The following is a 14,893-nucleotide window of genomic DNA, read 5'->3' on the forward strand; positions in this document are numbered from 1 at the left end:
CATTGGAAAAAAAATTTTTTTAAATGGTTTTAATACAGAAACCAGCTTGTGACTTACTCAACATCCTCTGATCTTAATAATCAAAATAAATCATAAGTTTTGTTTTTTAAACCCCAAAATTAAGTATAATTTAATTTAAATTAGGTCTATTGCGCATGAATAATAATTTAAAAAAAGCGTTGGAAAAAGCCCCCCAAATAGTTCATTTTCAATATTGACCCAGAAGGACAACACAAAGCTTAATGAATCCGTGCGTAGTCAACTGGTTAATCCAGACTTGTAAAAGGTAACATTTTGAAATGGATTCTAGCATGGGAAGATTTTCAATAATCATTGTGGGGAAAAAAAGAGAGAGAGAACAATAGAAAACATCCATCCGAGACATACGTGGTTGATTTGCGTGCTTAAATATTGGGTAAATGCAAACAGCTGATATGAAGGGAAAAAAACAGCCTGAGAGACAAACGTCAGACTACATTCACAGTTAGACACGCACATCTAAAAACACAGTTTGCATGTAAAAATTGGAAAATAATAGAAACGTTTTTCTTTGACCTCTTTCGACTGACAAACCACAAATTTGTGCAATGCTGCCATCATCTGTGTGTCCGCAGTCTCAGCATGTGAGGAGACCAAGTTGAGCCTGATTAATGTGTGTGAAATGGTCATCATTGAAAAATAATTTATGGCCTGAATTTGGGTTATGCGCTTCAATAACAAACCAATGTATAAATGACTGTAGATAAATAAATCTTTTTTTTATTAAATCATACCATACATGTATTCAGTTCAGTTAAGTTGCATAGAATAGTGGTACGAAAATACTTCTTTTTTTTTTTTTTATATCTTGGAGATTTAATAAGAATAGAAAACGCTGTTTTGAAGCACTTTTCAAAACGAAAATGGGACTTCTTAGTTTCTCAGATTAATTTTGATAGCCATAAATAATAACAAGAATAACAGAAAACAACCAGAGCCACGTCATTTTAAACATTGGAGCATGACCAGCAGGGCTTGGAACCCGATCAGCAGTGCCTGGGTCCTGGCAGCCTTTGGCGTTGTTATTTGGCTTTGCATTTTCAGGGTTTCCCTCAAAATGCACCGGCAGGCATTGATTGTCCAGCTCCTCACAGGCCAGGATAAGATGTTTGTTTTCCTCTTGGACTCTCTTGATCCCACACGTCCCCTGTACACTCCTCACCGTGACAAAAGTGAAAGACTGCCGGCTGATGCACAGGTTGTCCTTATACACTGCCCCCCCCTGGTTTGTACACACTGCCTTCACCCTGTCCAGGTCTCTTGGGTGCAAGAAGGACTGGGTGGGTCTTTCACAGCCACCGTTATTCTTGATGTACTTCTCCCATTCGTTCTGGTCCAGAGAAGTAGGAGTACCAGCGCGAATGTGGCGTTTGCGGAAGGTGCTGAAGCCGTTGTTCCATCTGGAGAGCTGGCAGGGAGCATCATTTTTGGCAAATGCTTGATGACCCAGTAGGAGACAGACGGCAAGAGTGAGAAAAACCCTGAAAGCAGCCATTACCCAGCAGTCCTAGAGGGAAACAAAGACTGTAAAGTTATGACAGAATTATAGCGGGAAAAACATTGTACAGACTTTATTAATCTATTACATCTTTCTTTTTTCTGTTTTACTAAATAAGTGACATAAGTAAAAACAATGTGTGCAGAAGAGAAGAGTCGGACGAAGCCACAGCTGTCTATCTGCCTGTGAACTGTTTTTAAACATGAAAGCAGGAGAGTGTGTAGAAAACAGCTGGCTGAGGAGAGAACTTCCCTACCTTGTTTTGGCAGCAGTAGTGGCATATGTGAGCTAACTGTGACCTAAAAGCTCCAGATGTAGATCTTTTCTCGTATTCTTCAGTTGCGCTTCCACATTTCCCTTCCTATGTGAGCAAGAAGGAGTGGCCTCAACAGTGAGTGCAATACTCAAATATGTCCACACGTCTGAGCATGGGGAGACGGGGATCCAGAAACAGCCTCCAGTGAGCTATTTTTGGGACACCTCATTCTGTGTGTGTGTGTGTGTGTGTGTGTGTGTGTGTGTGCGTGTGTGTGTGTGTGTGTCAGGACTTCAAATATTACTTGGATGTGTCTATGGGAAACAGTTAAATTAAAAATGATTGCTGTCTATGTTATAGCATATATGCTTAAAGGCTTGACCCTTTATGTACTAAATATAAAGTATGAATTGAGATATTTAGTATATTATATATGTATTATGCTAAATATGCCCAAGTAGGGGCATCAAAATCATGGTAATTTCTTTAGTTAGATCTACAGTAATTCACACTTTCATTCTGTATTTATATTCTCTAATAATAAATCATAAAATTGCAAGAGATTTAATTAAAAAGGCCACAATTAGAAGTAGTCAAAACAAATGTGACTGATGGTTGATACCTGGTTACACACCATGTAACGTATTGTTTTTGTTCAGTTTAATACGAATAAATATGGAAACGTATCTTTTATGTATAACCGATAATAATAAAACAAACAGTAACATGTATTAAAGACAAATAAATAAATAAATTAGTTTAATGGCATCATAAAGGAGTCATCTAAAACCGACAAAAGTAGATCAATGGGCTTCCAAGCTGAAGGGAAAACAATGCTTTCATAAGTAAAATATAATTATACAAAGCTTCCTCATTTTCTTGTCTCATTTCCGATTTCTCCGTTTGTCTAGCTCCGCTGTTAAACAATCATCAGGCTTCTGGAGTAAAAATGATACCATAACAATAACCAGGACTCCAACCCTTATAGTAAATACACAAGAAATATTAGTAATACACATAGGACTAAGAAAATAATATATAAAAGCGTAATAAGTTAATCAGACATTATACTGTCTTTCTCCTCGGATTTAGTTTTCTTTCTTTGTGCAGTTAATGCTTTAATTTAGTATTTCTCAAACCCTGAATTAAATATTTATTGTAAGTTTGATAAGCTAGTTACCATTCTGAGACATGTCATATGCTCTGTTTAATGTCCCCACAGTCTGAATAGTTAAATCATTGTCTAATCTATCTCTTGTTTTTTTAAATAAAATGTTTCTCCAGTGAAATGGAAATAATTCCTATCTCAAGGGGATCTAATAGACAGATATTTCGCAATGTTCTTAAAACATTATTGCAATTGCAATGTACCACAAGAAGAAGACATGAAACATGGCTGGATCTTCAAAGCGGGTATCTTGTGTCCTTGTTGTCTTTGGGGTTCTGTCGACAATATGTGGCGTTTTTTTGTAAGATTGCTGTTTTTCTTTACTTCAGACTAAATGTTTTGTTGCATTGTTGCAGTCCAGTAAAATATTTTCCTGCTTAGAATTAACCTTTGGAATGTGGTCATGTCAATAACAACACAGACACACACACACACACACACACACACACACACACACACACAAAGAAAGCAAAGCAAGTATTCAAGTTCAAGTATTTTAATGAGGTGCCCATGTTGACCAGTTATATACAGCAAAAAAAATTCAATCAGACAAAGATATGTGGCACAAACAACAATGTTCCCAATAGAATGAAAACATGTACATAAATATAACTCCTCCATTTACAATACAATGCGCTATATTGACTTCAGAGACGTATAGTTTGGACAGCATCAGTTTACACGTAGCACAGTAAATCCCTTAAAACCTTCCTCGTAGATTTTCATTTGCTGTGTCTCAATGTTTAAGTCCAGGGGCAAAAGAAAATAATATTACATTGAGTATGAATACACAGGTACTTATTTCACATAACTTGGCATACAATGTAGTGTGCGTGTGTTTTAAGCCAAGAAGATAAAATAATGGTCAAACGTGAAACAAACAAAAAATAATATATTGTATATTACAAAGTATTTACATGAACCAATCATGCATCCCCGGCAAGAGCAAATATATGACTCAGAGCCACTGACATTTGTACACCAAGTGCTTCACGTGCAAACTGAAAAAAAACCTTCTGATACTAGGACGGCCAACATTGCTGAATTTGGGTGTGAGAAAAAAGACTCAAAACAGTGAAGTGATCAGGGCAGCAGGGGATTTGTTCTGTGTCCAGTTTAGCCTACTATGGAAAATGTTTTTCCGGTTGCATTTTGTAACTGATGAGGAAAAACAAGTTGGATCAGTGATAACATTATTGGCAAGAGGGAGTATTTTTCATTTGTCTGGACCAAAACCCTGAATTGCTGTCAGCTAGGGCTCAGTCTGAGGAGACGGTGAGGGTTCCTCTTTCTTTTCTGCTTCAGAGGTTGAGTTCAGAGCCATGTCTTGTTTTTTCTCTTTTGCTTTCTCTGGCCCCTTCATCCTGAAACATGAAAAGGAAGAGTCATTCCCACTGAGTCTAACATATGCTGCAAGTATGCTGTCAGTGTAGTTTGTAATGGTGTCCAGCAGAGGTCCTTATTTGTTAAAAAAAGCATGGAAGGTTGTGCATGAAGAGGGCTCAAGTGTTCAATAAAATAACTAGCGGAGCCCAAAATGTTGTTCAGTTAAAGACCACCATGAGATAATTTTAGGCCTCCACGACTGAGAGATATTATATGATAATTTCGTGAAAAAAAGTATCAGTCATGTTATAATAAACAAAGAGGGAAGAAATGTTTTAACATGGATATCCACTGGATATGGTTGCATCCCTTCTCCATCTTGGTTTGAATGTCCACTGGAGGGATTTCAGAAATGGCGACCTTTTACAATACAGTTTTTAGTTGTTTGGCCGGCATGCTTTCATGTGTTTTCATGTTTCAGTATTGACAGAGCTAGAACTGGGATACCCTGACCTGCCTGATCCCTCCCCTCTTGCTATTTTCGCTATCGGCCTTTAGAGCTGCCCAGGATGATTGTGAATGGTTTAAAGAAATACAGACAAGCCACAGTGTTTTTTCCCCTATCCCAGAACAGATACGTGGAGTAGCCCGACCACATACTCCATCGTTGACACAGTGCTGGGGAGATTTGGCAATGTGAGACTAATAACCAGCTGACAAAACTTTCATACCTAAAACTTTAGAATTAAAAGATTGTTCTTCTAGTTTTTACTCATGTGACAGAATTTCTAAAACCACAGGCAACAATGTGGCAATTCCCCAAGGCATCCCTAAAAGTTTATAGAGTACATATATATATAATACTATTTTCATTACAGTCTGTAGAATGTCTTTAAGCACTACTATTAGAAGAGGTGTTAAAGAAGGGGATAAGTCACTACAGGGAGTTGGTTAAAGCAAAGAGATGGGGTCAGGAATGTAACTCTTAGAAGCTAAGGTTTTGAGGTCAAAAGTTGTAATTTTGAAACGTTGACCTTGACATTGGAGCAGGCCGGTTACTGGGTAGGACGTCCCAGCTAGAGGTAGAGCTGTCACAGATCAAAAATACAGAATCACATAACCAAAACAGAGATTTGGATTTAACATTTCAAAGAGACAGTGTGCAAAACATTTAAAATTCAAACTCTCTCCCTTCTCCGCTCACATTAGATTGGAGGTGACATTTTAAAGTTATTGCACACAGCGGATTGACATTATGAAAGCCGGTGGTTCCCGAAAGGGGGATGTAAGGGCACTCCCTGGAGGCTCCCTGGAACATACATGGGAACTTTGGGAACCCCTGATTAAAGCAATGCAGAGGTTAAATCACTGACTGGTGGGGACCACCACATACCTTCATTAATCTGTGGTGATTGTGTGAGAAAATATTGGGAAACAGCCATGTTATTGCAGCAGAGGTCAGATGATCAGATTATCCTTAGCGCTAATTTTAGGATTGTTTTTACATTTCATGGTAAAACCTTACAAAGAAGATTATATATTTAATGATATTTCCATTGTAGAGTCCAACCAACACAATGCCAATAACAAAATACAAGTTTTACTTATTGACTTAAATGTATACCAATATCAATTGTGATGAGCCAAAACCAGCCAGTAACACAGGCCATGTCAGACTCTGATTTACATCAGGGTTTTAACATAAATCTTCCTGCAGTATGCACACATGACTTTTGATTTCTTGTCAAATAAAATGATATTTCAATACATTATCGCTATGTATTTCCGTGTTTTCCATCGTAGCATTGATCTAAAATCTGCGCTTAAGGATATCTGTCGAGCACAAGGTAAAGAAGAAGTCACACTGTCAGTGCAAGTTGCGCTTCCTTGTCAGTAATGAGATCAGGTAAACCACCTGTTTACCACGACTGATTCGCGGTGGAGGAGTGTACAAAATCTGCCAAGAGATAGGAGACGGAGAATGAGAATAGACGGGATACTTTCACAGTGACAGCACCCACAGTTTTCTGCAGATCACCCAGTTAAATCAGAACAACAGCAGGCTGCTGCGGCCATTGGATGAAACTGAGAAATGGCCGAGTAACAAAGCTAAGCTTCTTACCGTATGGTCTTTACGATGAAGCGAATTATTACAGCCAGCCCTACACAGCCACACATCACTCCTATTACTATAGCTGTGACTTCACCTGCAGAAGGACAAAACAGAGCTGTTGAATTATTATATTTGAATTATATATATATTTAGAGCATTGAGTGATATTCAGTAGCATACTTTGTTGTTTTTATGTAAAAGAAAATGCAGAAAAGTCCCAGGTAGTCTTACCAGAAGAGAGCTCCTTTCCTGATTCTACAATAAAACAAAAACAAAAGATTGAATAAATTGTTAAAAACTCACATCATTTTAATGCATATGCTTTTATATGTTGATTTATCTCTGCAGAATCAGCTGTTCAGCTGTTATATCTAGTCAGTCCTGCTGCCTTTGACAACAGTGCTGATATCACAGGCTTTCCAGTTCAGTCACTCACTACAATGAGCACTTTACACAAATTCTTTCTCCTTTGTCCTTGTCTACCACTCTATCTCCCTCTTTCACATATCTGTCTCTTTTTCCTCTCCCTTTTTTCTCAGTTAGACTCTTGTGATAACAATGGAGTCACTGTTTAGTTTTTGCAAATCCTCTATTCTAATTTCTCTAATCAGCTTGCAACAAACAACCACTGCTCTCCCTCGATGTTCCACCCTTTCACCCCTTTATTTCTGTCTCTCTCTCTATTCCTGCCATCCAAAGGCTCTTTTCACTCAGACCAAGTCACTGGTAATCCTTAATATTGGACATTTTTCTCCACATTCCACTTTTCATTCTTACCGTGGATTGTGCTAATTGCTAGCTTTGGTCCACATGGCCTCCCGCTGCCTTCTTATTAAAGTTTGTATTACGAGCAGCATACTGGCATTGCAATTCACCAAAGTAGACAGTAGTAGTTTTGTTAGGCTACGTTCAAAGCAGATTGGCTGTGACATTTTGCAACTTCAAATTTGTGCAATCAGAAAGGATAAACTCTAAGAATATACATACATATTACACTAATCAGGTTATTTGAAAAAAAAAACAGTTTTCCAGTAAATGCCTGATTGTTAACACAGCATGTGCTTATCCTTCAGGTCAGCAGTCAAGATGATGATGAATTGTCTCTTCCTATATGCTCTGTCTGTCTAACCTGCAGTGAAGGAGGCGAAGACGACCCTGTGGTTGAGTGGCTGTGTCGCGCGGTAGTTGTCCTGCAGCAGCATTCTGTCTGGATCTTTGGCTTTACTGGTGTAAAGTATCGTCTCTATCTTTAGCAGCTGGAGAGGAGAGATGAAGAAGAGAGGGATGGGGCAAATAGTTACAGTCCTGATGTACAACATTTAAAACAAAAAGTGATTTAGCAGTGTTAACTCAAAGACAGAAATGCAGTCAAATTTCCTGAGTAAACTAATTCAGTGAGAGTCATGTTAACAAGTGTTTGCACTAATGTAGTTGTAACTAGGTGGATATTACTTCCTGTATAATAGGGGACTTTGTATAGATAGAGAATGAGAGTAGAACGGACAATAAATCGTTTGCCATGGTCATTTAAGAAAATGGTGCTGCTCAGCACTGTGCATTGACCACAGAAATAGACTGAGTTAGCTACACAGTCACACGTCTTTGCAATGGCAACAGTACAAATGAAAATGCCTGCCGCTCTGACCATCCTGCTATGTTGATTTGAATAGTAATGTTCTACTTTATTGCTAATTCTATAGAGCAGTGACACATAATGTATGGTGGTAGCGATTAAAAAACCTTTTTTACCACCGTTCAATAATTTTCATTTTTAACATAAACAGACATACAAACTCTTTCACATAGTTATATTACAAGGTACCACAAATGCACAGTTTGATTATAATGTAACTTCTACTTTAAACTTATTACATACGAGCCTAAAAAGGAATAAATGAGAAAGTTTTTCCAACATGAAATCTTCCACTGAAAAAATGGGCTTTGCTGAACTTAATATTGGCAGCAAACATTACAGCAAATCAAAAAAAGTGTACGCTTTGGAGGAGTCTCGGTGTCTCTGCTTCACCTGTGCCTTTGAGATTTGAACCCTCTCATTGAACAGTGTCCAGATCACACTCTGGTAGCAGGGTGGAGTTGTTAGGGAGCCGTTGTAGCGATAGTAGCGCCCCAGATCCTTAGGGAGCAGCGACTGGATGTCAAAGGCTGGGATGGACACCTTCTGATCTGTCAGTGGGTGGAAGGAGGAAAAACAGTATGTGAGGTCTTACAGAGACTACTCAAGTATGATCAACAATTTTTTTTTTAACAGAACACAGAAGAAAAACAACCGATGTACTGAGTTCAAATCTCCATCATTGTGCCATCAGTATCTTAAATTCCCAAAGCAATGTGTTTCTTTCTATGTTTTGCTTCAGAACAAAATATGTATTCAAAAAAGATAGGTAATAACAACAAAAAGTGTAAATGAATGAGTAGTGCAAGAAACCGATCTAAGCTAGTCACTAACCTTTCATAATGTTTAATTTAGAAGAAAACACACTTTCTTAAATCACTCAATTTTAAATAAATGTTAAGGAAGTTTGTGCCAAACAACGAAATGGGTTTTATATCAATTTGAAGTAGACCTACCAGCATGCCTGATGCGGCTCAGGTAGTTGAGGATGTTATTAAATGCCAGGTTGGTCTCCTCACCTGTCTGGGAAAAACAAAAACTCAGGCTTAAATGTTTATTACATTGCTCAAAATACAACTAATGCTACTGTTTACTAGCCCTGCTTTTATTACCACGATGAGAATTCCCAAAACCGCCAAACCGTCACTCTGCGTCATTGCTGTGGACACGTTGGGGTAGAGCTCAGAGTTGTAGTGCACCACATGTATCTGGAGAGAGGAAGAACACTGTCAGTTTGTCCATTCACACCGGTGAGAAAGAGAAAGATGTGACTCGTGACAGCTGAGGGTTCAAAGAAGAGAGAGAGAGGGAGAGACTGGGCGAGGGAAGGCTGCGTGCAACTCAGTTTCCTTCTGAGAGCATGACCGAACACAAAAATAAACAGCGATGAGGACAATGATGGGAATGAGAGAGAGCTTAATTGTCTCATAATGTAATAAGACTACTCATGCATGACAGGTTCCTTTTTTTTTTTTTTATTGTCCTCTCAGACATGTCATTTAGCTGACGTTTTTTATCCAGAGCGACTTACAATTGTTACATATCACAGGTTGCATGTCTCTGGAGCAACTTGGGGTTAAGTGTCTTGCTCAGGGACACATTGGTGGATGTATCGCAGTGGGGATGGAACCCAGATCTCCCACACCAAAGGCACCATCTCTCTTTCTCTTTCTCTGTTTCTTATCATTTCATCGACCTTGCATGATTTTGGTCTTTTTAGTTTGCTTAAATTCCCTCTTGCCTCCTCTTCTCCCAACTATAATTGGAAGAAGAGAAGATACCTTTGTGTTGGCAAACCCAGACAGTGACAGATGGAGAGGAACTGAGGTGCAAATTTCCTTCCCGCCCTACTCCATTCTCTCTCTACTCTTTCTGCATCTTCACCCCTCCATGCAAAGGTTATAAAGTCACTACAAGTTTTATGTCTTCCTGTATTTTTTTTTTTTTAATCAAAAGCAATCTATTCCAAAACTTGATCTTCTGTTGCTCGTCTGTTTCTACACCCCTTTCTCAGCTTACTCTAGAGGACGTTAGTTCTATGTGCAGTTCCATCCATATCCCTAAACCAAGCTGCAGCTATAACAGATTTGTCTCTGTGTTTGTGAAGTGACCATTTGTCCCTGCTGAACACACTCTTGAGATTTTTGACTCTTGATTCAGAGTCAAAAATTACTTTTTAAAGAAACTTTTTTTTAATTTGCCTTGGACATTGTGGTACATCTATTTGTTTTTTTCACATTTAAATAAAATCTGAATTTTCATAACCACATGTGGTACATTCTCAGTTTATATTGTAAAGTATTATTATATTACAACTATTACACTACTTGACCGACCCTTTACTCTATCATAACTGGGTTTTACTATTTACAGTGAGTTGTGTATGAACGTACCTCTGCATCTGCACTCAGTCCATTGATGGTATGTTCACTGCCCCCGTGACTCGGGCCGCCGCTGCCCCAGTGGAGGTGCATCTGCACAGCTGTAAAGAGCCAGGGCAGCCCCCCCAGTCCCATCCAGTCTGGCAGGTCAATGACCACTGAGAGAAGAGCAAAACAGGAGCTGATTTTCTCTTTCTAAGTTCAACAGACAAATTGGGAAAGATTGGATAAAAAATAACTTGGTAAGCATTTAATTAGAATACTTTTTTTTTTCCATAAAAAATGTAAATAGAAATCTCAAAACGTAAACTAATCTGAATTTGTAAATGGAGATTAAAAGGTTTGCTGCCAGGTTTTGATTGAGGTTGGTGCATTACAAACAGATCAACTACCTGGGAGACAACTAGCTGCCATGGTTACCTGTGTGTCCGTTGTTGTACAGAGTGAAGGGCTTGTTGCCGTGCTGACTGTAGCCCAGTGGGGTCAGAGGGATCAAACTAGGGTCAAATTTAGTCTGGGTGGTTACCACATCCACAGGGGACTGGGAAGTACCACCACAGTCAGGGAAATACTGCGACCACTCGGACTGACCCACCAAGCCTTTGACAAGAGAAAAGACAGAACGCCGTGATCTCACCAAATCACACAGCCCACTGGCTCCCAGTGAAAAGCCTCCATTGATCAGTCTCTTATTATACAAGACAATTATTTGTGTTCTCTTTGGGTTTACCAGCCCTTTGGGTTTGTGGTGGTGAATCTAATGAAGAGTATAATAAAACAAATAAATAGATGTGTAAATAAAAAAATAATGTAAAACATTTTAAAACATAAGATAATACAGTTAACAATATGTAAACATTTACATTTTTGTACATTGTCACATTCATCAACATAAAGATTGAATGGTTACAGTTGGGTGACTGCACTGCATACTGCTAATGTCTAATGTCAACTTATGTTATTGTGTGTGTGTTTACTGTATAGAACAATTCACTAAAATTATAAAATGAACTGAAAAATATTGAGAAAATAATAGAGGGAAATGAGGGTGATTCCGGCTATGGTTCATTGAGTAAAACAGAAACTAGTCTCCCCATTGCATAATAAAAGAAAGCTAGAGAAAGGAGTCTGAAAGAAAAAGAGAGTGACACGTGAGTAAAAAAATCTGAATTTCAATTGCAAGGAGATGAATGCTTTAGAAAACACACAAAAATGTGTCTGTAATCTGTAAAGAAACTTATCAAATCATAGATTTGCAAATGCAAATGTTAAAAATGCATGTATGTTTACATACATACGAACAAACCCCACAATGCAAGAACAGTGCCATGCCTGTGAGATAGATCCTGGTTTGGTTGGGGTTGGTTCTCTCTCTCTCTCTCTCTCTCTCTCTCTCTCTCTCTCTCTCTCTCTCTCTCTCTCTCTCTCTCTCTCTCTCTCTCTATGAGGAGGGGACTTTACATTAGTGATGTGAACACATCGCCTCCTATTGCTCTTCCAGCGTCTGCAACCCCCACCTTGCACCTCTAATCTGTTCTCTGCCCCCGGCCCCTCACTACTCTCCACAGCAAAGCCCACCACCACGACCCAACTTCAAAAGTGAGTCCCGCGGCCCGCTACCGGTCGCCATGGAGGTCTCCATGGTAACCAGAGGCCGAAAATTCTGTGCCTCTGCGCATGTTCTACCTCTCCTAGCATGCCATCCCGGTCCTGAATGCAGACAGGGACAAAAGACACACACACAAACACATGCATACACACACATGCAGATTCACTCACTCAAAGCATAATCTGGAAATTATGGAATGTAGGACTGACTTTCCCTTTAATTACTTTACATAACCCGTCGTCTCTGGTGGAAAGAAACCATGTAAAACTGACTTTCCACTTCAGCTAACGCTCAGCAAGGGCCACATCATTCAATGCTGTGTCACACAACGTGCCACACACACACACACACACACGCACACACTCAGTCCATGTTAGGGACATTGGATGAATCCCAGGGACTTTTACTTTCAAAGTCTTGACAAAAAGACAACCCCATTTGAATGCAAGATATATGTCAATTAACATATTGACAACCAGTGCACTTGCTTCCTTGTCTACTATAATAATGTGTAAACGGCCTGGCATGTCTAGACACCAGTTTAGTCCAGTCACAGCTTCTACAGTTTGCTGTGTGTTCTGTGTGTACTGTAGATCGGTGTAGCTCTCCTGAATACATGCAGAGAGTGGGGGGTCTGTGTGCCCCATTCATTCCCACAATGTCATTGTCCACAGCATAGGCAGCCAGTGTGCATCCACAACACAATCAACACATAGATTATTGTGCGCTGCTACAATACAGGGCACGATTTGGTATGCTTTTGCTTCATCCCGTCCCATCTCCCGCTCACTGTCGAGCACCCTCATCCTCGTGCACCTGCCTCGCTCCGCCTGCCTCTCCCTCTGCCTTTTTCTTGATTTCTTCCTCTCTTTCTCCCTCCACCCCTTCATCATCTCTGTGTGACTGTTGTGCTCATGCCAGCTTGTTGAACTGTAACTAATACTGACAGAGAGAGAAGTAGAAAAAAACGGAGGGTAAAGGCCTAGGAGCTACGGGGGGGGGGGGGGGGGGGGGGGGGGGGGGGGGGGGGGGGGGGGGGGGGGGGGGAGCACAAATTCTTACACTTACAGAAGGTCTTATGGTCGTTTTTTTTTCAATTTTTTAGAGATACATTTTTAACATGTGAAAAGACTGCATATGAGTAGTGTCATTTAGATAGTTGCACTTGTTTTCAGTAAACTTAAACAAAAAGAATCCATCAAATGCAAACTGAAATTCAATGAACACATTGTTGAAAAAATGCTTTAATACAGAACTGACTTGTGGATTTTGCTTTTGGTCTATAAAGCTTTTAATAGCCTAGCCCCACTCTTTGAGTCGCCTTTGCATGAGATTTTAATCTACAAATAAACTTGAACTCACCAGTGTAGGTCCAGGTAACTTCCTCTGAAAAAGAATAAAAAGTAGAAAACAATGTTATGTTTAATGTGGTCAGTTTAACAAAAACTGACCACATTAAAAGCATCACATCTGTGGGATTAAGTAATATAAATTTTTACTTTCTTATATATAATAAGTATTCATGTTGGGTTTTCCTCACTTCTTATCTACAACCAGTGCTGCTTCTAATAGCATTACAGTACAACTCTAAACAACAATTGCACAAGTACTACCAAAATCCATGTGCTATTTCAGTATTTTTACTAAAGTTCACACTGAACACCCAAACAATCGACAACAGCAATATCGAAGCAAAACAATCGTACATGCTGCTGATTATTTTGTAGATAAAGGCCTTACCAGCAGCAGGGGCAGTTGTCCACTGGAAACACAGAAGCATTAGAAGGATAAAAAGACCCAAATAGTCCATGTTAGCCCTCCTTGCCCATACACAGAATTGAATAAAAGCGAATGAGGAGATGAAGAGCAAGTGAGAGAGAAAAAAAGAGAGAGGGATGGGGGGAGACCGACTGGGTCCAGCGATCCCACCTGCCCCAGCTCTGTTAACAGCCGGAGTGAGGATGTTACATGCTGGCTCCACTCTGGCACACAGGGCACCACAGCAGGTCTCAGGAAGAGAGAGATGAAGAGAAGAGAGAGAAAGAGTATGCAGAGTTGAGATAAATCCGGGAACTAATGAGGGACCAGTGAGTGAGTACTAATTCAGTGTTTAGGGTGAGAGGACAGAATAAAGCACTAAGAAAAGGAGGTTACTGCATGGAGACAATGGATGGCGATGGAGGCCATATGACGCAAAAAGCACAGATCACGGGAGAATCTGAGACAAGGTGTCTCTTTTGCTAAACTTAAAAAACTTAAAAGATTTTCTGAGTTCTTGCGAGAAATTTCTTTCAGTTTGACAATAAATAAGCTCTGTATTTGTCCTCATAACTTTATTAGCAAATACAAGATATAAGAAGATTCAAGATTTTCCTTTGGCTGTTTGCACAGGTAGAGTGCAGTAAAGGTAGATTGTAATAATTGTGCATATCTCTCATTCAACTTAAAAAAATAAAAAATAAAAAGCAATGAAAGGAGCTGAGAGAAACCGCAAAGTGAGTGCGTGTGTATCACACAGTGGTTCCTGACTACAAAAGAAGCAATAAACGATATGTTAGCAAACAACATGTCAATATGTTTCAAATGTGAATTGTATATTTGTTCATTTATGGTCTACACTTTGTGAGGGACATCTTTTTTATACTACGTCTCATATGTTTAACAGTATTCTGTATTCTATTTTAATGTTTTGTTTTTTGAGTGCTTTGGTGCAATACTTTCATTGTATGGATTGTTGTGGTTTCTATAAATGTTCTACACAGTGAAGTAAAGTACAGTAAAATTAGCCTTTTCTTTTTACCCAAACAATAATCTTATGACCCCTAGTGGTTTCCCACCGCCATGTTGGTAAACTCAAAAAGGCCATATAT

At 39.3% G+C, this 14,893-nt stretch overlaps 2 protein-coding genes across 8 annotated transcripts; both read right to left on the minus strand.

The window, feature by feature from the left end:
- Nucleotides 1–805: 805 nt before the first annotated feature.
- Nucleotides 806–1,986, minus strand: LOC117946742. 3 transcript variants are annotated; one of them, XM_034875103.1, is made up of 2 exons: nt 1,794–1,986; nt 806–1,546 (listed from the first exon to the last, which is right to left on the minus strand). In XM_034875103.1, exon 2 carries the CDS (start codon nt 1,532–1,534, stop codon nt 926–928), a length of 609 nt encoding a protein of 202 aa, XP_034730994.1. In that variant the 5' UTR covers nt 1,535–1,546; nt 1,794–1,986; the 3' UTR covers nt 806–925. The 3 variants fall into 3 exon arrangements, with proteins under 3 accessions (XP_034730994.1, XP_034730995.1, XP_034730996.1); XM_034875104.1 differs by having other exon boundaries at nt 806–1,563; nt 1,794–1,944; XM_034875105.1 differs by having other exon boundaries at nt 806–1,543; nt 1,794–1,924.
- Nucleotides 1,987–3,441: 1,455 nt separating this feature from the next.
- Nucleotides 3,442–14,151, minus strand: ca14 (carbonic anhydrase XIV). 5 transcript variants are annotated; one of them, XR_004657091.1, is made up of 13 exons: nt 13,764–14,150; nt 13,386–13,409; nt 10,835–11,014; nt 10,427–10,572; nt 9,146–9,241; nt 8,990–9,056; nt 8,427–8,584; nt 7,530–7,656; nt 6,632–6,655; nt 6,410–6,494; nt 6,093–6,244; nt 5,322–5,986; nt 3,442–4,325 (listed from the first exon to the last, which is right to left on the minus strand). XR_004657091.1 is itself a non-coding variant. In XM_034875089.1 (13 exons), the coding sequence occupies exons 1-13, from the start codon at nt 13,831–13,833 to the stop codon at nt 4,214–4,216; spliced, it is 1,185 nt and encodes a 394-aa protein (XP_034730980.1). In that variant the 5' UTR covers nt 13,834–14,151; the 3' UTR covers nt 3,442–4,213. The 5 variants fall into 5 exon arrangements, 3 of the variants coding, with proteins under 3 accessions (XP_034730980.1, XP_034730982.1, XP_034730983.1); XM_034875089.1 differs by having other exon boundaries at nt 5,322–5,375; nt 6,203–6,244; nt 13,764–14,151; XR_004657090.1 differs by having other exon boundaries at nt 3,442–5,986.
- Nucleotides 14,152–14,893: the final 742 nt, after the last annotated feature.

Source organism: Etheostoma cragini, chromosome 6 (assembly GCF_013103735.1).
Source record: "Etheostoma cragini isolate CJK2018 chromosome 6, CSU_Ecrag_1.0, whole genome shotgun sequence".
Classification (NCBI taxonomy): Eukaryota; Metazoa; Chordata; class Actinopteri; order Perciformes; family Percidae; genus Etheostoma; species Etheostoma cragini.

Coding starts and splice junctions, on each gene's coding strand:
- ca14 (XM_034875089.1), bottom strand. CDS start 13,833: ATGGACTATTTGGGTCTTTTTATCCTTCTAATGCTTCTGTGTTTCCAG. Junction 9,242..10,426: donor GACTGAGTGCAGATGCAGAG/GTACGTTCATAC, acceptor TCCTCTCTCCAG/ATACATGTGGTGCACTACAA. Junction 6,495..6,631: donor AGGAAAGGAGCTCTCTTCTG/GTAAGACTACCT, acceptor GTCCTTCTGCAG/GTGAAGTCACAGCTATAGTA.
- LOC117946742 (XM_034875103.1), bottom strand. CDS start 1,534: ATGGCTGCTTTCAGGGTTTTTCTCACTCTTGCCGTCTGTCTCCTACTG.